This window comes from Rhamphochromis longiceps, linkage group LG2 (genome assembly GCF_057381845.1).
Source record: "Rhamphochromis longiceps isolate RC_006_pf linkage group LG2, R_longiceps_female_GT1.1, whole genome shotgun sequence".
NCBI classification, from domain to species: Eukaryota; Metazoa; Chordata; class Actinopteri; order Cichliformes; family Cichlidae; genus Rhamphochromis; species Rhamphochromis longiceps.
Genome location: NC_140558.1, coordinates 28626735 through 28653207, shown reverse-complemented (window position 1 = coordinate 28653207; position 26473 = coordinate 28626735). Strand labels below are relative to the sequence as shown.

The following is a 26473-nucleotide window of genomic DNA, read 5'->3' as shown; positions in this document are numbered from 1 at the left end:
CATTTCACTAACCACTATCTCGTTACATTTTCAAGAAGATGGTAGAGAGTGAGTTTTCCCCGCCATCTTTCTGAAAGTGTAATGAGCTTTGAATGTGCCAAATTCAAGGTGGAATGTTGTCTCAACGGAAAGATTCACCTTTTATCAGCACACGATCTTTTCATGAGCTAACCAAGGTTTTCCGAGCTCGCAGTCAGCAGTCTCAAGTTCACCCACAGTAACTTCGCCATCGCAACATAAAGGTCCCGCTCTGAGATGACAGACACAAGTGAATTGTTCCATTAGTAAATACTGTACACACAAATGCAGCGTTGGCAATATTTTCCTTTCTGAAACTCCACACCACAAAAAAGGGGAGAACCAGGTAGACAGATCATGAATGAAGTCATGGGTCAGTGTTAAAAAACCTGCTACAAACCTTTTATTTTCCTCACACTACTGACACACAATTTGTTTATGAATTGGAACAATGAGTCTCGAAAGCCAACAATTTATGTATTTCATTTCATGGTTTTGAAAGACATCTCGAAACGCATCCTCACTCTAAATATACTGCTTTAACCTCCTAAGACCTGGACTCTTTCATGGCTTGCGTTTTTAATTTCTCTTTGATATTTGGGCTGATTGGGACCTGATGAATGTAAAAGCAAAGAATTACCTGATTTCTTTTTTTTTTTTACCTGATTTTTGTTTCTAAGAAAAATGAGAGCCACATATAAGGATATTCGTTTAAAACTTCGATAGGACAGTAGCAGTATAATGTCCTCATAAGTGGATAGTAGGCCCTTGTAGAGCAAAATTTACTATTTTGGTCTAAATAACCCAAAATGTGATGTGCACATATGTGGACGCCAGGTCCTAGGAGGTTAAAGAAGAAACTGCCTGGTGAATGATACAGTGAATATCATCTCAGGATCGACTGTTAGGATTAACGACATTAGAACACTTCTGAGAGGACAGCCATGAGTTTCATCAGATCTATGAGTGCCTAACTATCAATGCTTATATCCGCTTCCGTTAACAACATTCTGCGGAATTGGGAATTTTGATTGTAAACCAAGAGTGCCGATTTTAATTTGCCCTGCATAAAGATTCCCCTCCTGTGCAAAGAAAGAGCTCTTATGTTCCCCTCAGTGCTCCTCACACTGACACCTGCACAGTCATCTCAATGTTAATTCACTGATGGTGTTAAGACAAAGGCGCCTCATTAACTTCCATGATGAAAGGTGCAAAACGCTGCAGCGGCATCATCACACATCTTAGATGCAATGAGTCATATCAGGCTGCGGCAGTACAAAGATCTAAAAAGATATGACATGTAACTTTTGAAAGATGCTTATTTTGTAGATAAATGTTTTTTGGAAATTAGACGATGTGAATTCTTCAAACTGTGATTTCTTCTTTGATTATATCTTTTGTTATCTTTCTTTTCAACCACAACTGCTCTCAGATGAATTTGCCAGGACTTGTGCTGTCCAGTATCATATCATGCAATCATTCATGCATGTTTCATAAGCTATTAATATGTTTCACAACATGCATGTGAGTACACCATTTGCATGAGATTTTAACTGGTCTTTGTGGCCTCTGTCACAGTATATAGACTAAATTACCGAAGGAAGTGAAACTTGAAAAATGTCAGTCAATTTTCAGTTGACCTGAAAACATACAATGTAATGATGTAAATGATTAAATAGCTTTGAGTTACAACTTTAATAGTATATCACAGTCTGACCACATCTGTCTTAGTATCCATGTGATATGTGGAAGCAATAAAAACAGGAGCAAATTCTTAACAAAAGTGTCATTTTAAAGCACGGTTTGCTGAACAAAACCTAAAATTATCAAGGGAAACACTCACTTTATTTAAAAAGTATCCAAAGAGAGGACAGTTCATTTGACATTTCCACGTGCAACTATTAATATTACCATTGTTAACAAAGAAACAAAAGATCCTAGTCTATGAGTTAAACAAAATATTTAATGTTAAAGCTGAAAAAGCTGAAAAGCTGAAAAAGGGAATGAAAGGCCAGAACTCAGTTCCTACAATGTAGACTTGAGGTGTCTCCAAAACTAAGTAACTCCCCCATTAAAATGTCAAGTTTCAGCAGTGAAATGAACAATGTTACAACCTGGTTTCTTGCTATTTTAACCCCTCATAATGCCAGGATTTGATGAGTTGATTTCCTTTTTTTGTTTTTTGTTTTTTAAATAACTCTCCTATTGGGCTTTTTTTAGGGCTTAAAATTGGCGGTGTAGCTGCTTTGAATTTACTGATACAAGCAGCTGTATCTAATAGCTGTCTGAATGCAGAGTGTGTACAAATTCTTTTGACTGCTAGCGGATATAAACATAAAAGGGGCCAAACACTTCTAATCTCAGGTCATATCTTATTTTACTATTTTACTGCATCACCGCAACAGAGCGCTTCACTCTCCGACTGCTAGTTTACTTGTGGTTCCTAGTATATTTAAAAGTAGAATGGGAGGCAGAGCTTTCAGCTTTCAGGTCCCTTCTCTGCTCCCCATTTGAAATTCAGGCATAAGACACCCTCTTTAATTTTAAGATTAGGTTTAAAATTAGGTAGCGCTTTATAATAATGTTACACTATAACGCAATATTAAGGTCAGTTCAGTTCAGTTTTATTTGTCATATGCAAGTTAGCACAGTGTCAACATTGCAATGACATGTATTTGACGAGCAGAACACAAGTCACTCAGCAGCTGCCGCGGACTGGGCATCTGTGGATTCTGGAGAATCACAGAACGGCCGGGGGGTAATCTGGGAATCCACCCTACCTGAAAAAACATCCTACCCATTGTTTCTGCGCAGACTCGGCGCATGCGCACAACAACACTCTCCACGCATGCTTACCGGGCTGCGAGAGTGACACTCGGGTGTGAAATGTATGGTTTTCAGGGTTTTTATCGGTTCTTAGCGTTATTTTGTTATCTTTTTTTGTTAACTCGGTTTTCCTGAGTCTTTTCACGTGTGTTATGAATATATCTTATTTTTTTCGGTACCGGTACTAGTTTTATTTTTGTTGTATTTATCCGCAACACCTGAAAATATCGTCGGGCACAAACCGGTCCGTGGCGCAAAAAAGGTTGGGGACCGCTGCTCTAGGGGGCAGCACTGCACCTCTAAGTTGGATGCCAGCTGCATTGGCTGTGGCCCCCAGGCAAGGAGAAGAAGAAGTGGAGTAGGAAGCGAAGATGATGGAAAGAAACGATGCAAAACGCGGCTGTGAAGAGTACAAGGTCAGGATGGTAGAGGTTGGCTGTGATGGTGACGAAGAAGAGAACACAGATGTACTAAACAAACAGTGCAAATCCTGCAAGGAATGCCCAGTCTGTTGTTATCAGATTCTGAAATGATACAACCTCTTCACACATACTTAACATATTCTTGGCTGGGGATACAGGTACCTCCTTACTCTGCCTGTGACACAGGTAGCATGTGAGAGAAGTTTCTCTGTTCTCAAACACATAAAAAATAGAATAAGAAGCACACAGTTGCAAGAACACCTGTAGGCCTTCATGCTTATGACTACAGAGAAAGACATCCTCATGTCCCTTGACAATGACTTGGTCATAGACAGAGTTGCAGAAAAAAGCGACCTGTTGAACAAATACTTATCCCCCAACATTGAGTAAGGTGAGTATTCAAGTTAACCTGCATACTAAAACCTCTTTACTTTGTGATTTATCATAACTCATACCGTACTATGTGTTGTGTGTTTCAGATAACTGTTTTGTATTGGTTCAGCCAGAGGGACTGCAGTATGTTGAGACCTCCATTTCTATATGAGTATTCAAGTTAATCTAGCATAATATTCTTTTAATACAACAACACTTTGGTGACAGTGGGAAGGAAAAACTCCCTTTTAACAGGAAGAAACCTCTGGCAGAACTAGGCTCATTGAGGGGCGGGGCCATCTGCCATGACAGGATAAAAGACATGCTGTGGAAAAGAGAGAAAAATATTAATAACAGGTATGATTCAATGCAGAGATGTCTATTACCACATAGTGAGTGAGAAAGGTGACTACAAAGGAAAAACTCAATGCATCATGGGAATCCCCGGCAGCCTATGTCTATTGCAGCATAACTAAGGGAGGATTCAGGGTCACCTGGTCCAACCCTAACTATATGCTTTAGCAAAAAGGAGGCTCTGCCTCCCATTCTACTTTTTAAATACTCTAGGAACAACAAGTAAGCCTGCAGAGCGAGAGCGAAGTGCTCTAATAGGGTGATATGGTACTACAAGGTTATTAAGATAAGATGGGGCCTGATTATTTAAGACCTTGTATGTGAGGAGCAGGATTTTGAATTAAATTCTGGATTTAACAGGAAGCCAATGAAGGGAAGCCAAAACAGGAGAAATCTGCTCTCTCTTTCTAGTCCCTGTCAGGACTCTGCAGCATTTTGGATTAGCTGAAGGCCTTTCAGGGAGTTTTTAGGACATCCTGATAATAATGAATTGCAGTTGTCCAGCCTGGAAGTAATAAATGCATGAACTAATTTTTCAGCGTCATTCTGAGACAGGATATTTCTAATTTTAGAGATGTTGTGCAAATGGAAGAAAGCAGTCTTACATATTTGTTTAATATGTGCATTGAAGGACATGTCTTGGTCAAAAATGACTCCAAGGTTCCTGACAGCGTTACTGGAGGCCAAGGTAATGCCATCCAGAGTAAGAATCTGGTTAGATACCATATTTCTAGGCTTTTCAGGGCCGAGTACAATAACCTCAGTTTGATCTGAATTAAGAAGCAGAAAGTTAGCAGCCATCCAGCTCTTTATGTCTTTAAGACATTCCTGCAGTTTAACTAATTGGTGTGTGTTATTTGGCTTCATGGACAGATAGAGCTGGGTGTCATCAGCATAGCAGTGAAAATGTATGCTATGTCTTCTAATGATGCTGCCTAAGGGTAGCATGTATAGTGTAAACAGAATTGGTCCTAGCACTGAACCCTGTGGAACTCCATAATTAACCTCAGTGTGTGAAGAAGACTCTCCATTTACATGCACAAATTGGAGTCTATTAGATAGATATGATACAAACCACTGCAGTGCAGTACCTGTAATACCTACAGCATGTTCTAATCGCTCTAATAGGATATTATGGTCAACAGTATCGAACGCTGCACTGAGGTCTAGCAGGACAAGCACAGAGATGAGTCCACTGTCAGAGGCCATAAGAAGATCATTTGTAACCTTCACTAAAGCTGTTTCTGTGCTGTGATGAGCTCTGAAACCTGACTGAAACTCTTCAAATAAGCCATTCCTCTGCAGATGATCTGTTAGCTGTTTGACAACTACTCTTTCAAGGATTTTTGATATGAAAGGAAGGTTGGAGATTGGCCTATAATTAGCAAAGACAGCTGGGTCTAGAGATGGCTTTTTAAGTAAAGGTTTGACTACTGCCAGCTTGAAGGCCTGTTGTACATAGCCGATTATTAGAGAAAGGTTGATCGTATTTAAGATTGAAGCATTAATTAATGACAGGACTTCTTTGAGCAGTTTTGTAGGAATGGGGTCTAAAAGACACGTTGATGGTTTGGAGTCCACGATTTTAGAGTGGCAGTTAATACAGTATTGCACACAGTAAGGGTTTTTATTTTTATTTAAATACTAATAAAAATGGGGTGACCAATGCAGAGTGTAGTATATACCTGTGAAACTGTAGGACAGCTTCTGTGTGCATCCTGTGGTGTGTGTTTAAGGGTTGTGGTTGAGGTGGCCAATGGCTTGGTGGTAAAAACTGCTTTTAAGTCTTTTAGTCCAAGCAGACAGACTCCTATAAAGTCTCCCAGATGTTAACAAGGAGAACAACCGATGTGCTGGGTGGCTGTGGTCCTTGATGATGCTGTGTCCTTTACGGAGGCACTGTTGAAGATAGATGTCCTGAAAGCCTCATGCCAGTGATGTGCTCTGCTGCTTTCACCACCCTCTGTAGTGATTTATGGCTGCTAGCAGAGCAGCTTCCATAAAAACTGTAATACAGCTCATCAGCAAACTCTTGATCACACACCTGTAGAAATTTGAGGTGATGTTGGTATTCATGCCAAAGTTCCTCAGCCTCCTCAGAAAGTAGAGTTGCTGGCGAGCACTGATTCCAGTGTCTCTGTGAACTTATTAGCAAGGTACTGGCAGGTGCTTAACCCTTTCACGCACAGTGGTCACTACAGTGGACAGCTATTCAAAGGCTGTTTCCTTGTATTTGTGTCAGGGTTGATGGTATACTTGCACATAAACCACTACATTGGACACTGATGTATCACTTCATACGCATCAGTTGTCCACCTAAGTGGACATGTAAAAAACTCTTTAAAAAGTACATGCTTTTTAAAAAAATTAAGTTAAAAAAAATCTTTTTTCATGCCTAAAGATTAATAAAAATACTTAAGAAAAAAAATCAAGATTGAGGTTGTCATAATTCATGCATGAAAGGGTTAATTCATCATAAAGCATTATTCCTCCTTTGTATGTCATTTTATAAATACATATATATGAATATGACTATGATTATGACTATTACTGGCAGTGATAGCTGTACATGTTGTAACAGTAACAGATGGATAAACATATCTGTGTTTGTAAATGACATACTAAGGAGAAACAATGACACATGCATGATGAATTAAGCACTTGCTAATACCTCACTAATAGTGTGAGTGATTAGTGACTCATTAGTGACATGACAGAACTTTCCTTTCTGACAAGGCATATAGTTGGGGCTGGATAAGCTGACCCTTAGTTATAACACAGTCGACCAGGCTACTGGGGGCTTTCCATGATGCACTGAGTCTTTCTTATTCACTCAACTTTTTTTTCACTCATATGTGTTCATAGACCACTCTACATTTAATCACTAGGTCTTATTAACCTCTGACTCTCTTTTGCAGCATGTCTTTGTCCCGTTGTCCTCCCCTCAGGCAACTGAGTTGCCCGCCTCTCCCTAAACGTCGTTCTTCCTGTTAAAACTGAGCTTTTCCTTCCCACTGTCACCAACGAACTTGCTCATAGGGGGTCATTTGATTTTGGGGGTTTTCTCTGTTTTCTTTTTATTATTGTAGAGTCTTTGCCTTAAAATACAAAGCACCTAGTGGCAATTTATGTTGTGATTTGTCTCTATATGAATAAAATTGAATTTAACTTATTTAATTCAGTCACCATGGTCACAAAGTTGTTTAAATGTTGTTATTAGTTGGTTGAAATCTTGATCCTAGCAATTAACTAATTTCAAGCTGTAAAATAGTCAAACCAGAGTAACCAGGTAAACCATAATACATGACCTTTATATTGTTTTTTATTGTTATTTTTGTAGTATTCAGCTCCTGCACCTTCTCAAACCTTCGAATCTTCAAATACTGTGTGTAATGTGCAAAAACCAGCGAAACCCTAAATAATTCAGAGGAGTTTCCCTGTGAAAAGCGTGAACCTTATCGACAACCACGTCAGTGGTAAGAGGCAACACCCCCACACATCACGGCCCCTCTTTAACATCAACATTTTAAGAAAGTTCCCGTTTAAGAAATTCCTAGTCACACATCTTCTAGTGACACATCTAAGCGACACAGAAACTGTGAGGTCACCGAAAAATGCTGAGGAATAGTCTGACATAAATATATACATATGTATTATTTGTGTGTGTGTGTGTGTGTGTGTGTGTGTGTGTGTGTGTGTGTGTGTGTGTGTGTGTGTGTGTGTGTGTGTGTGTGTGTTGATGATGACAGGAGCTAAAGAGAGAAAAAAAAAGGAGGGGTGCCCATATCAGTTTCCTTGACTCTTCAAGCATGTACTTCCTTTTACTTGATGAAACCTGCTATATCTGTATATAACTCTCTCAGTCTCTCTCTCTCTTCTCTTCTCTCTCTCTTTCTCTCTCTCTCTCTCTCTCTCTCTCTCTACACACACACACACACACACACACACACACACACACTATATATATATATATATATATATATATATATATATATATATATATATATATATATATATATATATATATATCCTGATCCCCAAGGACCCCAAGAAGGGACCGGTCCCCTCCAACTACCGACCAATAACCTGCCTCAGTACTACATGGAAGCTCCTGTCAGGCATCATATCGGCTAAGATGAACAGGCACATGGGTCAATACATGAGCGGGACACAGAAAGGAATTGGCAAGAATACCAGAGGCGCAAAACACCAGCTACTGGTAGACAGAACAATCAGCCGAGACTGCAAGACCAGACTGACCAACCTGTGCACTGCCTGGATTGATTACAAGAAGGCCTATGACTCAATGCCCCACAGCTGGATACTGGAATGCCTAGAATTGTACAAGATCAATGGGACCCTAAGAGCCTTCATCAGGAACTCAATGGGGATGTGGCGTACAACACTAGAGGCCAACTCCAAGCCCATAGCACAAGTCACCATCAAGTGCGGGATCTACCAAGGAGATGCTCTGTCCCCACTGCTGTTCTGCATAGGCCTGAACCCCCTCAGTGAGATCATTAACAAGACTGGCTACGGATACCGACTACAGAACGGAGCAGTTGTCAGCCACCTCCTGTACATGGATGACATCAAGCTGTATGCCAAGAGTGAACGAGACATCGATTCACTGATCCACACTACCAGGCTATACAGCAATGACATTGGAATGTCGTTCGGACTGGAGAAGTGTAGTCGGATGGTAACAAAGAGAGGGAAGGTAGTCAGAACTGAGGGGATTGAACTACCAGAAGGCAACATTGCAGACATAGAGGACAGTTACAAGTACTTGGGGATCCCGCAGGCGAATGGGAACCATGAAGAGGCCGCTAGAAAAGCTGCAACCACCAAGTACCTGCAGAGGGTCAGGCAAGTCCTGAGGAGTCAGCTGAATGGTAAGAACAAGATCCGGGCCATCAACACGTACGCCCTGCCCGTGATCAGGTACCCTGCTGGGGTAATAGGCTGGCCAAAGGAGGAGATAGAAGCCACTGACATAAAGACAAGAAAGCTCCTTACCATGCATGGAGGGTTTCACCCCAAGTCCAGCACCCTGAGGCTGTACGCTAAGCGGAAGGAAGGGGGCCGGGGACTGGTGAGTGTCAGCACCACAGTCCAGGATGAGACAACGAACATCCAAGAATACATTGGGAAGATGGCCCCAACTGACCGAGTGCTCAGTGAATACCTCAGGCAGCAGAAACCCAAGAAAGAGGAGGGAGACGAGGAACCATCATGGAAGGACAGAGCCCTGCACGGTATGTACCACCGGCAGATAGAGGAGGTGGCTGATATCCAGAAATCCTACCAGTGGCTGGACAAAGCTGGACTGAAAGACAGCACAGAGGCACTAATCATGGCAGCACAAGAACAAGCTCTGAGCACAAGATCCATAGAGGCTGGGGTCTATCACACCAGGCAAGACCCCAGGTGCAGGCTGTGTAAAGATGCCCCAGAGACAATCCAGCACATAACAGCAGGGTGCAAGATGCTATCAGGCAAGGCATACATGGAACGCCATAACCAAGTGGCCGGCATAGTGTACAGGAACATCTGTGCGGAGTATAACCTGGAAGTCCCGAGGTCAAAATGGGAGATGCCCCCAAGGGTGGTGGAGAATGACCGAGCTAAGATCCTGTGGGACTTCCAGATACAGACGGACAAAATGGTGGTGGCTAACCAACCGGACATAGTGGTGGTAGACAAACAGAAGAAGACGGCCGTAGTGATCGATGTAGCGGTTCCGAATGACAGCAATATCAGGAAGAAGGAACACGAGAAGCTGGAGAAATACCAAGGGCTCAGAGAAGAGCTCGAGAGGATGTGGAGGGTGAAGGTAACGGTGGTCCCCGTGGTAATCGGAGCACTAGGCGCGGTGACTCCCAAGCTAGGCGAGTGGCTCCAGCAGATCCCGGGAACAACATCGGAGATCTCTGTCCAGAAGAGTGCAGTCCTGGGAACAGCTAAGATACTGCGCAGGACCCTCAAGCTCCCAGGCCTCTGATAGAGGACCCGAGCTTGAGGGATAAACCGCCCGCAGGGGCGTGCTGGGTGTTTGTTTTTTATATATATATATATATATATATATATATATATATATATATATATATATATATATATATATATATATATATATATATATATATATATATATATATATATATATATATATATATATATATAGATACATAGATAGATAGACACATTATTTCCTGTCTCTGCCAAGTGGGACACCACATCACAGTTCCATCCTACCACTTATATATTTTGGTGTCATTTGCAGTCATCTTATTGGTTACATTTGTTTTTGTCAAAAGACCACCTGCACCAACCAGTGGAATTTAAAATGTAGTAACCCTCTGACACAGAGAAACAACGCATGCATTTGATTTCTCACTATGATGTCAGCTTTCTACATATGAGGGCTGTGAAAGAAATGATAATAAAGCTGGTTCTTTATACTGGTTATTTATAGATAAATTGCATCACCTCCAGACCACATGCAATACACTGCACCAAGCCTGTGAAGACAGCTATGCTCATTTTGCATTACACAAGTTGTAGCTTTTTACTCGCTAAACCAAATGCAAATAAATTCATAAAGTAAATGTATTTACTTCATGAATTTATTGTTTACAAAAGTTGAAAGATAACAATCTGTCTGCAATACTGAGACAGAAGTGAAACTTTGGGGCGCTATTTTGAAAAAAAAACCAAAAAAACTTTTGGCATACAGTAATCTTTTTTTAAACGGTCGCATCTCTATGAAAAAAAAGAAAGGTAATTTTACGTAGGTGTGTATGGGGTTTCTTCCGCTTTCCTCCTATAAAACGCATGGGCAGAGGTGCTGATCACATCAGTGTTACAGCTGAACGACGCTACTGAGGAAGAGAGAGAGAAGCTGCTGCAGTATGATGAAGTGCGTCCTTGTTCTCGCCTTGTTGCATTTCTGTGTCAGTGTTAAGTCAGACACTAACTTGATTACTGAGATCATACATGGACTCGAAAGTCTCAGCAAAGTCAACTTCACATATGTAAGTACTCGAAATGTTTATCGCAACTCGTTATTTCACTCGCAGCACTATGTTACAAAGTGTACCGTGGCTTCACTGATGTTTATTACAATGTTATAATATTCAGTTCATAATGCAATTAACTGATTTATTTTTCTGTTTCTTCAGAATGGTAGTGCGACCATTAAAGTCCCTGCAAGATGTTCATCAAAAATGCCCGTAAGTTAGGCCCATTATCATCTCCTCAGATGATAGATGCATTACGTTTGTTATGATAAATGAACTATGCCTTATCATTTTACCATTGCAGCACAATTGTTCAGGTGTGGTCATTAAAGAACTGGAGAAACTTCTCAGCAACGTGACTGTGCAAGAAGAGGACGAACACTATATACAAGAGCTTCTGAAAAATTTGAATATTCTGCCACATCGTCACAATGATGCCAACGTAAGACAACCAGAACAACTCTTAACAAGATCTGTTTAGATCAGCTTGTTTATGTCAACATCTCCATCCAGATGACATGCAATGTAATAGCTTCTTTTTTCCTTTTCCAGAATCCCAGTTGCTGTATGAAAGCTGAACACATGTCCAATCAAACCTTTCGTTTCTACAAAAGCTTCTTCAAGAAACTGAACACCAGAAAAATCAGAAAAAGCACAACAACAGCACCTCAAGTGAAGGTAGCTTGAGTCCAGGAAGTTTTCCTTCCTAACCCTTGACGTATTAACTTTCCAAATTTCAAATTCTGAATATTTAAAAAAAGCGCTTCCATATATTTATGTATTTATTTCATCATATTTATATCTATTTATTTAAAATTTACTGTTTTGTATGCAACTGACGACCTTACCTCCCAGTGATACTGTTGTAATATTCACCATGTGAAAATAGTATAGAGAAAGGAGTGCACTGCTGTCTTCAGTAAATTAACTTGTCTATACTTTATTGTCTATTTATTTATTTATTTATTCAACTAATTAGTTTGTTTAAAAGCCTTTATTTAAAACATGGTAACAGTTGACTATGTAACACTGTTTGCTGTTTTGCCTTTTCTTGTCTTTTTTTTTTTAAGCACTGAGGTCTGTGGTTTTCCTTGAACTAATAGTGAAAATTTTGTGGAATAAAGAGTTTAGAAACAAAGAGTTGTCTTTCTGAGATTTACCGCCTCCAGCTGAGAGCGTTTACGAATAGAACATTTCTGAAAACTTTGCAGTGGCCGTCTCTTCTTTTATAAAAGGAATTATTGAGAGAAATAATACCGTGGGTGAACACTGACATGTATGCTGCAGTGTCTAGCTTGACATCATGATGCCAGAGCTGTTATAAGCCTTAAACAGTCACAACGATATAGAGGTAGTTCTAACTGGTTTGGTTTGGTTTTAACTTGACATTGTACTTTTTAATGATAACACTTAAACTAAAGATCGCCCATAGACTACCTAAAACCTGGTTGTTAATGCATCACAATGAAAGTCCAGTTTGGAGTGCATATCACACAGCATACTCATTGCCATGATATTAGTCATTGAAGTGTAAGGTCATTGTTCGAATGACAGTGTTACCTGTCAAGAAGTCTGGTAACGAAATCCAAAGAGATGTGGGACCATGGGGACAGGTAAGTAAGTAAGTAAGTAAAACTTTATTTATATAGCACCTTTCAAGATAAAAATCACAAAGTGCTTCACAGAAGCTAAAACCTAAAAATAAAAATCAACTAAAAGCAAGTTAAAAAAAATGGGTTTTTAGCTGTTTTTTAAAAGCGACCACTGAGTCCACAGATCTCAGGCTCAAAGGGAGAGAGTTCCACAATCTGGGGGCCACAGTTCCAAAAGCTTTGTCGCCTTTTGTTTTCAGCCTCGTGTGTTGGACAGCAAGCAAGCCCTGGTCACATGACCTCAGGGACCTGCTGGGAATAAAGGTAAAGGTTTTAGGAGTGCTGCAGATGGATTGTGGGCAGTCTTATTCTGGGCGCACATGGTGCACTCACCGATGTACTCCCAGAAGTCTCTAGATTAGGCCATAAGTGCCACTGCAAAAAAACGAATGGTCTGCTGGACCCCAGACAATTATGTGGACCTCCTCTGGGATCAGGTTTGTTTTTTCTGTGCAGATTGGATGAGGGTCTCGATCTCCCAGGTAAGAGACCCAATGACACATGAGGAAAGTAAGATCACTTCATCTTCCACAGGGGCATCAAGAGGAGCAAAGTGCCGGAGTCTTGTTTGTTACTGTGATCTGATTTAAACTGCGGCAATCTATGCAGGCATGGAGTGTTCCATCTTTTTTCTTTACAAAGAGTAGTGGCCAAAGGAGAAGAAGATGGCCAAATGATACCTGCTTTCGTGGAAGTATTTCTCCATTGTTGTAAAGACAACCAGTGGGGGGAGGAACACCAGGTAAGGCATCTATGGCACAGTTGTATGATCTGGGGGGAGGCAAAGAAAGAGCAAGGTCTTTGCATAAAACATTTGCATTTAAGTTTTTCAGACTGAGAGCAGATCAAGTTACTAACTAAAAAAAAAGCTTCTCTGAGTGCCTTTCCTCCCAGCATCTCTCCTCAGCCAGTATCCAGAAATTCACTGAATAATCAGCCACACTAAGTTTACAGATTGAGCTGCATCAGCGCTGGTTCCCTTAACAAAAATACATTTCAATTTATTCAGTAATTCAGTAAGTTAACTCTTCTCTGGCCTGTGCCCATAATAAAGCTCTGCCTTGCTTCAGATTAGTTACAAGCGCAATCTAATCAGAGGCATACATTCTAATGAACTGTTTATATACCAGCATAGTGTTAGAAAGCCCTAGGCCTTTACTAACTCATTCGTGAAAGGCTCTGGTGGGGATAATGCTCATTCCGGAGGCTCAGGGGGCTGTGAGGTGTCAACGGAGAGGTTGGTGAAGTGGGCAGAGAGAATGAGGGGCCCTTCTCAGGAAACAGCAGAGGTCAATGGTGTAGAAGCAGCAACGGCAGTGGTGAGAGGAACTGAAACAAGTGGATTCTGACCAAACAACAAGGAAGGGCATCCAGTCAAAATTAAAATGCCTTCTGCTGTGGTGACCCATTGGGATCATTAGTAGTACTACATCTTTAGGTATGAGTCAAACTATACACACAGTACAGTTTTATGATCGCTATGTTTTATGTATTGTACACTATAGCAGTTACGTTCTGATGGCATCTGCATGTATAACATTTAAGACACAATTTTACACTTTTTAAAAATTAATTAATGATTAAAAGAATTCTGGTGTAATTTATTTTGTAAAAACTCTTAATGCTATTTACTTAGCATTTCATATTACAAAGTCGTAATAAAGGTTTATTGCTGATCAGTGAGTCAGTTCTCATGGCCAGGTCCTTAGATAATACCACTCTGTCAAAGGCTACTGGTTTGTCACAGAAACCCACAGCCCGTACCATTGATCCTATGACGCATGCATAGGTTCAAATGTGTAGTCTCGCTTATCATATTATAATTTAAGCACAATCATTTCCAAAACCTAACCCAGTTATTTTGGTGTAACTCAACCACTAACAAAGTGAAACCACTGATTCAACCTTTTTATAACAACTGAAATAATGATTATAGATGCATCACAGAGTACATTTTTACCATATAAACCTGGTTTAACCCTGTCAATGTTAAGCCAGTTGTTAAGCAATCAGTAAAGCTACTTTAGGCTACTTTGCTGCAAAGAGTTGCCACATTTATTAATAAAATTTTATCTATCCTCATCTTATAATCAGTCTCATAATCCCTCTTGTAAAATAAGTGTAAGAAAAAAAAAATATTGCAAGTATAGATGATAAAAGACTAATTAAGAAGAGTGGGAAGGGATGTGTTGGAGGATAGAAGATGCAGAAAGTTCCCCACCCCCATTTAACTCGGTGAAAGGCATAGTGGGAAAAGCATGACAGAAGTGCCTCTTTTTTTAACTTCCCTTAGAGAAGTAAAAGTTAACAAGCTTGCATGGCAGGGCACAAAACACGCACGCACAGGCATGAAGTTGCACAGACAGGCATGTCTGATAAACACGCAGGGCTGTATCACACATGCACTCACACTAACACACAGGAGTGTGATAAGAGGGCTGGGGGTTTTTTGGCTTCCTAAAATGGCAGTTTTTTTGTTTTGTTTTTTGCTCTCAGCCATCTTACTTATCGCTTTTGCATATTTTGTGGGTCATCACCAAGCAAAAAAAAAAAAAAGGAACAAAACACTCTGGAGCCTTCTCACGACTTCAAAAAAAAAAAAAAGCTCACAACTTTAAAAAGACTTTAACCCAAGATCTCATGATTGAAAACTACATTTCCTTAGGTTCCCACAAGAGCACATCAAGATTGCGAAAAGGAGATCTACAGATGACTTCTGCTAATCTAGTCTCACACATTTTTAGTCACATCAGGTTTTCTGAAGAGTAACTTAGTGACTCATTATATTGCTAGAAAAGACAAGTAAGATAAAGAGGTTATCGTGGCACTTGTCACGTGTGGGAAATCACACAGTACAGACAGCAGCAACCTTGGAGTGGTGTCTTTGAAGTATACATGAGTTAGATGAGTAGCAGGTGCACCTTTGAACACAGAAAACCAACAGAGGAGGATGCAGTGAGAGAGAAATGTAGGCAACAGTGCACCTCAACTTGTCTATTTATTCTCTGACCCTTTCAACTCTTACCCCTGCCTGTTGTGTCTTTAATTTCCTGGCAGCCAGGCAGAGAGCCTGAGCCTCAAAAGAGATGAGAAAGGACCAAAGGAATACACTTAAAATATCCTAATCGAAATGATTTGTTTTTAAATTAGCCACCCGTGAACTAATACTAATATATGGATAATCATAGATAATAGAGAAAAGAAAGGACCTCAGAATTTGATTTATCTACATCGATTTGGGGTCAGTTTAAACAAAAATGGATATACTTTAAAAGCAAATATACAACTAACATACTTCTTTATCTTAATGTGACGAAAGAATGCAGAAAAAAATCTTTATCAGGATGCTGCGCCCGCATTTCTTTTCTTTCTCCAACAGGTGGCCTCAGCGACCCAATGTACTTGAACGGACCTTGCAATGATTTTATAATCTACCTCTTCATTTGAATAAACTTCACCAGATTTAAATAAGACTCTGGAAAATAACTACAGCAAGGCTTAACGGGGAACGGGATGCGTGATGATTTTCTCGTGAAACCTGTTGTGTCATAAAGCAGTGATCGAGATCGGTCGCCAAAGGGACACAGTCACGCGCTTTCATTCCCATCGCACTTTCTCCTGAATGGGACAACGTCAGAGCGCCGGTGTGGAAGCGAGCCAGAGGTCTTCGGGATCTGGCCGCAGATGCGCACTGTGGCTGCAGGAGGACGCAGCGAGAGCGCTGAGTGACATTTGAATCCGGTGGTGTGTACTATTAAATCACAGCAACAGTCAGCGAGCTGGCTTCCAGGGAGGACACAGGACTGTGCATTTATTTGTGTTTGCAGGAAATGGGGTCTGGATGCTCTTTGGAGGGACTTTACACTGGGAAGTTCGGATGGAAGCGGCGGGACGTTTGTTTTTAGATGTGGTATCAAGCTGCAGCTGACCGCACACTTTATCTGTAAGTAAGAAGTGAATTTGGTGCTAAAACAGTAAAATAGAGAAACCGCAAACACAGTTTGTATATATGTAGGAGGATGTGACTCTTGTTTTGAGTCACGTCTTAATAATTACAGCCCGCTCACGGGAAAATCCTGCTCTCACAGCTCCAGCCAGACAGTGTGTTATTCTAAATCGGATCATTGGCAATACAAATTACAGCTGTACGAGGGTTTATTGGGGCCATTGCAATAATAATAATAATAATAATAATGATAAAGTAATAAATTTAGTGGAGGAAGATTGGAATAGTAATTAGAACACTGATTAAATATAATACTTTACAATTATATTTATGCAAATAGGTCTTTCCTTGATTCAGCCCGGATTTACCACATTATGAGAGGTATCCGAATTCTACAAATACATAACTATAACTGGAAACTATTCAAAAGGAGACTGATTTTGATGAGGTGAAATTTGGGGCATCAGGAGCTACAAAGAGATATGCAAAGGTATGATTGATTATTATTGTCCAAACTGTGCTCTATCATGGGCCATTTAATGGTGCTTGGGGTGTGATGAGGCTGAATGAGCCCCTTCCCCCCAAATCTTTTTACCTTTTACTTAAAATAGCCCTAATATTCTTTTGCGTAATCAGCTATATTAACAATCAGAGCTATTATATAAACCACAACACAACAAACCACAAAAAAGATATATAACATTTAGAAAATCATGCATATTTATGATTACTTTTATCTTACACAATATTGAATTTTTCTAGACTAATTCATTTCTTTTAATCCCCAGGGCTACTGATGTGTTCTGTAAGCAGACAGAGGATTCCTGCGATTACATTGGGTTTGGGGCTAAAACAGAACAAGCAGGAGAGAATCAGTGACTACACCACTGCACTGAGGAATTAAGGTACAACTACCTCTCCATCAGTGCAGCTCAGATGATGTCAAATCTATTTTACAGGGTCAGAGGGCAAATGACTGTCCCAGAGAGCATTTGCCTGAAATGTCTCATCTTTTGTGATTTATCAGACGATAAACTGATGGAGACTTTTCGCAGTAATGGAGAACAGGAGCCTCATAGAAACTAGTGGATAAAATGTAGCAAGACTCTTCAGTATGACATAAGCAAAGAACCCCCTCCTCCCCAAGCACACACTCACTTTCAGGGATGGATCCCATGAACTTTACAACTGTCATCGACAATGGGTTTTTGGATGAGGCGCCATCAAGTCGTGTCCTAACTGGCTGTTTTCTCTCGCTGCTCATCCTCACCACCTTGCTGGGAAACACTCTGGTTTGCGCGGCCGTCACCAAGTTTCGCCATCTGCGTTCTAAAGTGACCAACTTTTTTGTGATCTCGCTGGCCGTGTCCGACCTATTGGTTGCCATCTTGGTGATGCCCTGGAAAGCAGTGACGGAGATCGCCGGATTCTGGCCGTTTGGCTCTTTCTGCGATACCTGGGTAGCTTTTGACATTATGTGCTCCACGGCCTCAATTTTGAACCTTTGCGTCATAAGCCTGGACCGCTATTGGGCCATCTCCAGTCCTTTCCGCTATGAGAGGAAGATGACACCCACAGTGGCCTATATTATGATCAGTGTGGCCTGGACGCTGTCTGTCCTCATTTCCTTCATTCCAGTGCAGCTCAACTGGCATAAAGCCCAAACCAAATCTTACACTGCTCTTACTGGGTCCTCTGTTTCACTGGCATCAAACGCTACATCTTACCCAGAGAACTGTGACTCAAGCCTGAATAGGACCTACGCCATCTCCACCTCTCTTATAAGCTTTTACATCCCTGTGGTCATCATGGTGGCCACCTACACACAGATTTACCGCATTGCCCACAGACAAATCAGGAGGATCTCTGCTCTAGAGCGGGCAGCCGAAAGTGCCAAAAACAGACACGACAGCATGGGCAGAGGCTCCAGCATCGCAGACTCGGAGAGCTCCTTCAGGTTGACATTCAAGAGGGAGACAAAGGTGCTGAAGACGCTGTCAGTGATAATGGGGGTGTTTGTGTGTTGCTGGCTCCCATTTTTCATCCTCAACTGCATGGTGCCCTTCTGCGAGCAGTCGAGCGGAGGGGAGGCTTTCCCCTGCATCAGCCCCACCACGTTTGATGTGTTCGTGTGGTTCGGCTGGGCTAATTCCTCCCTAAACCCCATCATCTATGCCTTCAATGCGGATTTCCGGAAGGCCTTCTCCATCCTGCTGGGATGCCACAGACTGTATCCAGGAGGCCACGACATAGAGACGGCCAGTCTAAACAAGAAATGACTCACAACTCTCTCACAGCACTGACTCATCCCTTAATTCTTAAAACAGTCCAAGAGTTCCTGTTGCAGCCAGTCTGATTGACTTGAAATGCAAAGACTGCTTTCGTGCGCTAACTCTTATTTTGACTGAAGGGTACGACGACCCCACATGCATCCATGTTTGCATTAGGTGAATGGTCTGCCTTTGCGATGTCTACCATAGCGGGCTTGCTGTGCTCGCCATTGTCTCTACACTGTCTTCAGATGGGAGAAGCTCCTGATAGAGGAGAGAGGATTTGGGATTGAGATTAAAATCCGCCGCTGTTGCACCAGGGATCTGGGAGAGCAGCGGTGCTGACAAGCTCTTGGGATAGATAATCCCATGACTGGGCAGCACACACCCTAATGATGTCAGACACTGCTCTCTTCTATATCATCAAACACACACACACAAACAAACACTGTCAAAACATGCTCCCCGAAATATCATGTAGCACCCAGCATGCACACTACAACAACAAATTCCATGACAGCACACAGAAACACTGTTAGTCTTTACACTGACATTTCAGGACCTGCAAAGACTCCAGCAGTAAAGCATCAAGCCAAATTATGTTGAACATATGTACAGGTAAAGTACATCCACAAGTGACTTAATATTACAGCTAGAATGAAAAGTGAATAAATTCAAGTGTAAAAGGAAATCCCTAAGAAGTGGAGACGTAAAAATGTGATCTGAATCCGTATAGGATGCAGAGATGGGGAAAAACAAACCGACTGCCTCGTTACTGGTTGAAATGTTATTTATAAATCATCGACATTTCGAATCATTATAACTTTAAACCAAATTTACAAACTTGTGACCTCCGAAATGACACCAGTCAGCGGCAACATTAAAACCATTTGCCTAATATTGTGTAACACTTTGGGCCCTGTGGGTTGTGAGGTGGGGCAACGGTGGATTGCATCCTGGAGATGCTCAACTGAAGATCTGCTAAGTTCGGAGGCCAGGTCAGTGCCTCGGGCTCTTCTTGTGTCGAGTCATCCATGAGCAGTTTTTGCAGGGTGGAGGGGTGCCTTGACCTGCTGTATTCAGGGAATAAGTTGCCACTGGGTTGTGTTTGTTCTGCCGCTATGTTCATGTGGGTGGAATATGTCAAAGTAACATCTAGATAAGTGTTTGAGCCCAAAGTTTCCCTGCAGAGCATTCCATTTTTACCAGATAAAGAATGTTATTCATTTTACCTGTTTGTGGTTTTAATGTTGTATCAAATTGCCTGATTTTTCCAGTGCTTGAAAGTGTTTTATTGGCAGAAGACAGTATTGTACCTGCTATGGATGGGATTATTATGGGATTATGGGTTCTTTATGTGAAAACTGAAATGGGTTGGTGTAATGTTGTTTTATGTTCCTGTGAAATTGAACAGAAATACAGTGTCAACTGGTGACACACTTCCTTTGTGCAATAAATTGCATAGTGAAAGCACATCTAAATGACAATTGTGTCATTTTTTGTGACCGTTATTTACCATGGGTCTTGTTCTCACTGATTTTGTCACAGTTCTTATTGGTTTGGATGCATTACTGAATTTCTCTGTGAACTCCAACAAGGCAATGAACACAAGATGCCAGACAATCAGCCAGCCTACAGTTTAGAGCATTAAAACTACTGCTTTTCTGAGTTAAACCTAACAAGACGGACAATGCAAAAAAGCAACTTGTAGCACAAGAAAACCGCATGGCAGGCAACGGGACTCTCGTACAAAATATAAGTTAGAAGGAAACAGAGGAACACCATAATTTGTAAGAATTAATTAAAAACCACACAACTCTATTGGGAAATAAAAGTCCACTTATCAGCTGTTTTACTTCACTTGAAACATAAATGAATTTTGGTGTAATAAAGATGTTTTTTAAAAAACTTATTACATCACATCATTCAAGTTGCTAGTTTGACATGAAATGCATTAGACCACAGTTTAAATTATGCTTTAGACTGATTTTTACATTTATTTACTGCTGTACTTAAACTGCAAATTTAATAATATGTTTTCTATATCAAATGCATCTTTTCATTTCCACTAAAGCCCCCCAAAATAAAAAATCAGTAATCGTCAGAAGAATTTTGCTCATCAAAGATGAATAAACAAGACAAATCTTAATTATTATTATCTTTATTATTTTAGTGAGGCCACTATGTTCCCATATAATGAAGAAAAAATGGCTCATGTTTTGGAAAATTATCTGTCTGTTCTGGTTTCCTGTCTGGAAATCTTTCATCAGTAGCAGAACCCCGGGAAGTAATGAAATAGTCCTGCACGTATTGCAATGTAATATAAACCCTTTTTATACCGCAAATCAGAATTAATTTTAGAGGTGCTGGTAAATATTCTTTTTAGCTTTGGAGAAAGTTAGCATTTGCCACTGCTTCCAATCTTTTGCTAAGTGAATTTTTCTCTTTGTGTAGGCTAAAGCTGACTTAGTTTGCTAATGAGCTTTAGCTTCTTCTTCTTCTTTTTTTTTTTTGAAAATTACCTGTAGAAGTATTAGTAAACTTTGATTTTAGCTTTGAAAAAAAAAAACTTTAAACAAAGCCAGTTAGCATTTTTACTGCTTCCAATCACTGTGCTAATAATTCTGTTTCTGTAGGCTTTAGCCACCATTGCATTCAACATTACCTTAATTTTTCAGGCCCAGGGGTTGTCGCTTGGGTGACAGGCACAAATTCATCTGACAGACATGAGTGGTGTTGACCATCAAATCTAAATCTTGGCAGAATCAATCATGACTGATAGATGTTGTGGCCAAAACTGTGAAAATAAGACCCAGCAAATATCAGAGACATAACAAGATAAAGAACATCATCATTAAGATCTACCGCTAATCTGTTAGCCAGAGTGAGAATTCATGACAAGCAAAAGCTGTAAGTGTGTTGTGAGTGAATATGCAGGTGTTATATTGGTTTTACTACTGTATACATGTTATGTTACATTCAGAAGTGTATAAAGCCATCAGAAGAAACAGCTGTGCAATGTCTGCTTGTGCATGTGGAAGCATCAGTGCACATGTTTATAAATGTATATTTGTCCATTTTCATGAAATCCACAGGGTGTGTGTGTGTGTGTGTGTGTGTGTGTGTGTGTGTGTGTGTGTGTGTGTGTGTGTGTGTGTGTGAGATAAAGAGACAGAGTGGCTGCACAGCCTTGACCTCCACACATCAAATTACCTAAAGCCAATTTCACACCAGCATCCAAAGAGCAAAACCTAATGGGATCAGCTGCACTTCACATCTAACATTTCACTCTCACATAACCCTGGTGTTCATGTGTTTGTTCAGTCCGGTGATGTATTGCCATCATTTGTAAAGTGAAGCGCCTAATCAGAAGTTGTGAATAGCCTGGCATAATAAAGGAGTGCAACCATTGTGGCACCTCTTTATCCCCACTGTTGGCTTTGTTTCTTTCTTTGATTGCATTACAACATTTCCCACTCTATCAATTTTTAAACAATACCAAACGGCTAAACAAGAACTTTGATTCCGATGCACCTTTGTCGCCTCCGTGTTTCAGTTCCTTGTTAAAAGAAGAGGATAAGGAGGATTGTAGATTTTAGTTTGCGGTGGTTCCACTGTCTGTTATGGATTTACCTGTGACAAGAACCTAATCCACTCAGATGCTTCAATGGGGAGTACGAGGGAAATTGAAGTAGTTGAAGTGTGAAAAGACAGCAGAGCAACGACAAGGACGAAATAAATTATATTTGGCAAGACCCAGTTACACACTCTGTTCCACATTAGCCTGCTGCGTCGTCTTAAAAGATAAATCACACTCAAAGATGGTTTGACATGAAGTTCATGTTCGGTAATGTTAATGAATATCTCTGTAGATGCGTCGTAAAAATCAGAACTTGATTAATTTTTCTGTAGAACTGTTGCTTCGTCTTGCTGGTCAACCATATTAAAATAATTACGGGGCAATAAATCCCTCTCAATAAGCAGCAAGTGTAAGAAGTGACATCGTTCAGTTGAATTAAGTTAATGCTCATTATAAATATGTAAAAAACTATATACTGTGAGAGAAACTCTTCCTCTCATGGGCTAACACACAGACACACACGCACGCAGAGCTGTCCTTTAAAGGCCGCTTTCTCTTGGCTCTGGACTGTCCTTGCCTCTAAGAAACCTCCTCAAGCGTGCCACGAGAAGGGAACAGCAATTAATTTGAGTGACATCATTCAGAGTGATGGCTGAGGTGGCAACAAGACAGTGTGTTTGTGTGTGTGTGTGTGTGCGAGGGAATGTGTGTCTGTGATGCAGTGCTACAACTGCTAGCTCCAGTGCCCAACCCAGAGTCCTTGCAATGTCATGTGCACTCGGCGAACACAGAAAATTTCTGTTTGCTGCCCTTTCTTTCCCTCCTGTGGAACTTGTGATATTCTCCTGCCTTTTTGGATTGGCACTTCAGAAAATGGATGTTAGATGTGGTAACTTTAGATGATGCTAATGACTGGCCTTAGGGAAATGATTTACTGAGACAGAGAGCGAGAGAAAAAAGGGACAAGGAGACAGACAGTCTTATGTAAGAATCAAGCAATGGCAACTTAAAAAAAAGAGACACAGCGGATGCTGTGTAAATATCACATAACCCACCAGAAAGTGTCATCAGTCTGACTGCCGTCACATATATAATGAAGGATCCTGTAGTCACATACTGTTTGCTTCAAGAAAGATACACCTGGTGGATTTTTAATGCCATTAATGATTCCTCTGAGAATTAAAATGCTATTAAACAGTTTGCCATAATCTGTATCACTCTCCATTAAATATGTATTATTCAAAACTGTCAGAGCTCTTATAATTGCACTAGAGCCTAATGCATTTTAATACCTCGCACAACACCAGGATTGAGAGCAAATGTGTTGGTGGCTGCAGCCAAAGTGCATCAACACAGTTACATGCTGAAAGTCATGAATACACTTTGCATGTTAAAAAACACCTTTTAACTTTTTTTTGTCTGCGTCTGGTCTCGCTGGTGAAATCACCAATGTTCTATGATGATTTTCGATTATTTTGAGGTGAAAGAGCATCAGCACAATCACAACACACACCCAGCCACTCAAATTCTCTTTGTGTCGGGGTCGATGGAGGCTCTCTTTGCAAATGGCACAGCAGATTCAAAAAGCTTGTCTGATTTTGGCAAAAGGCTGCTCTTCAAAAATAGATACATAAGCTTAAGCCAAAGGTTGCCCTGCAAATCTTTTGACCTTTAGTGCCCGTTCTTTGCGGCAAGCCTTTCATTCATCTTTCTGATTTTGCTCTTGCTCACCATTTCTCTTTCTTATCACACTCCTCCGCTCTCTTCCTCCACCCTCGCACTGTTTACTGTTCGTGCTACAAACCCGCTGGCATTACTGCGTTACCATTCGTCACTCTAACTGGCTCCAGTGGAAAGGACATGCCCTCTGACCCCACCACTGGGAAAGGACCAAGGGAACGAAGAGAAAGGAATGCTCACACAGAGAACTTCAAAGAGATAAGAGAAAAAATATTTATGCGAGGGAGGGATGCACAATAAAAGACTGGTTTAATTTTAGCAAACAACCAGCTTACCAAGAGTTTGGTCTACTAGTTTGGTTAAACATAGTACAGTATACTTTTGCACAATACTGTACAAAAGCCTCAAGCTGTGTATTCTTTATATTTTTATAATTATATTTTGCGATTTATAAAAAAAACATGTAAACATAAATCAAACAGTATATAAGGCCAAACAGGCTTTTTGCAATTCCAACAATATTTGATATGACCATGTTTAATTCTTCAGTACAGCCTTAATTCTCTTTGGGAAGCTTTCTTCTAATCTCTTTTTAAGTAAAATTCAGGAATAGTTCTCTAGCCTTCTTGAAAGACATTCAGACCTCTTCTTTGGATATCTGCTGCCTTTTGTTCTGTTCTCTGTCAAGATATTGTTGTAATATGACTTCACTTCAAGCTACACTACATGAGCCCTTTCTCCCTTTCTTAAGAATGGCTTCTTGACAGACTCCTTTCCACTGAGACCATTTCTGCTGAGACTTCAATGAACAGTAGATGGATCCGCTGAAGGGCCAGTTGCATCTCTCTGGTCCTGTGTCGGGTCTTTGGTGGAGTTTTTCCTATTTCTTAAGCCCTTTCCACACCAAACATGTAGACACAACACTGGTTCATGCCTTGAGTTATGTGCATTTTTATGTGTGAGTGGTTATCATGTCAGTATTAAGTAGATCAGGAGTGTCAAACTCAAATACACAGTGGGCCAAAATTCAAAACTGGAACAAAGTCGCGGGCTAAAGTTAATATTTATTGAAATATATTTATTCCTCCAGATATGAGAATGAATCTTTTCTTATGGACTCAAACACGTTTTGCTGAAAAACTGAATATGGAACAAGCAAAGCTTAATACTAAACAATATATATATTAGCTGTATAATACCAGTAGGCCAGCTCTAATAGTAATTTGGTATGGCTTCACGGGCCAAATGTAATTAGGCTGCGGGCCAGAGTTTGACACCTATGAAGTAGATCAACAAAAAAAATATCCTAAGGTACAAAGACAGGTCTGAAAATGAGTGAAAATTTACAATTATCCAAGGCAAAGAAATGTGTTGCGTCACGAATGGCAGAAAATTTTAAACAGACCACAGTGGAAGACAAAGTGAGTAAAATCTGGCAGATGGCAAATAAAGGTTGTGTTTATGTGGCTCAGGACCATGTTCATGCTGTTTGCACCGTAGAATGTTACACTAGGACACTGCGTGACTTTCTTACCCTGGTCGATGAATTCACACACACAAAAAAAGCCTAAAAACTTGCAAAAGCAAGTTTGGTTGTTTTTGTTTGTTTGCTTGAAATATATTTCAAGCAAACAAACAAAATATTGGTGTGCACAAATATGCTGTCAAGTATCACAAAGAAACTGAACATGAGTACTTAGAAGTCCTGCTGATTTTCTGCTGCTCATGTATGTCTGAGTAGTGATGTGCAGAACAATGTTAAGTATGTAAAAGTGTGGAATTCTCAGTTTCTGTATCCCATCTGAGCTTATTCTAAAACCTAGCCAGAGATTAGTTGATGCTGCTGATGGTGAAGAGGTGTATACTTTAGGTAATCCAGATTCTAGTAAAATGCTTTCCGCAAAATGCCATCACCACGGCTTTGTAGTCGCATCAATCACATATAAATCTGTGATGTCAAAGCAAGTTTTAAGATATTAAACTGTCAGATAACAGAAGAAAATAGTCATACTCATGTCTTTCTCTATTTGGCTTCTTTCTAGCAATCTCTCTTCAGGCCTTAGTAAATAAAAGGAGTACAAACACTCCTACCATTTAATTTTCATATTTTTCAAAAGTGCATGAGAGCAGCACAAGCATGACTCAGCACATGCAGTCATCAGCTCCAAAGCTCTCACATTCAGCACTGCTCACTGTTTAGCTCATTTAGGCCAGACAAACAGCAGCCATCATTAAGCCCATGAAGCAGGGCAACTATCTCCCAGTTCCCAGTAGATTTGGCAGTAATCACTCAGTTGCTCTGTGTCTGACAGCTCATTCAGCTGATGATGTTTT

The 26473-nt window shown here is 40.5% G+C and overlaps 2 protein-coding genes across 2 annotated transcripts; both read left to right on the top strand.

Moving 5' to 3' along the window:
• The first annotated feature begins 10204 nt into the window (after positions 1–10204).
• LOC146677381 (uncharacterized) lies at positions 10205–11904 on the top strand. The gene is made up of 4 exons (XM_085381801.1): positions 10205–11026; positions 11174–11224; positions 11316–11453; positions 11564–11904. The coding sequence occupies exons 1-4, from the start codon at positions 10904–10906 to the stop codon at positions 11696–11698; spliced, it is 447 nt and encodes a 148-aa protein (XP_085237927.1). The 5' UTR covers positions 10205–10903; the 3' UTR covers positions 11699–11904.
• A 4451-nt stretch (positions 11905–16355) lies between these two features.
• On the top strand, positions 16356–22254 carry drd1a (dopamine receptor D1a). The gene is made up of 2 exons (XM_085421508.1): positions 16356–16606; positions 17398–22254. The coding sequence occupies exon 2, from the start codon at positions 17776–17778 to the stop codon at positions 18886–18888; it is 1113 nt and encodes a 370-aa protein (XP_085277634.1). The 5' UTR covers positions 16356–16606; positions 17398–17775; the 3' UTR covers positions 18889–22254.
• Positions 22255–26473: the final 4219 nt, after the last annotated feature.

Bases quoted from the DNA above. Each gene is read 5' to 3' on its own strand.
- LOC146677381 (XM_085381801.1), top strand. From the start codon at position 10,904: ATGATGAAGTGCGTCCTTGTTCTCGCCTTGTTGCATTTCTGTGTCAGT. The intron at 11,027-11,173 runs GTAAGTACTCGA...CTGTTTCTTCAG, and splicing joins GCAAAGTCAACTTCACATAT to AATGGTAGTGCGACCATTAA. The intron at 11,454-11,563 runs GTAAGACAACCA...TTCCTTTTCCAG, and splicing joins ATCGTCACAATGATGCCAAC to AATCCCAGTTGCTGTATGAA.
- drd1a (XM_085421508.1), top strand. From the start codon at position 17,776: ATGGATCCCATGAACTTTACAACTGTCATCGACAATGGGTTTTTGGAT.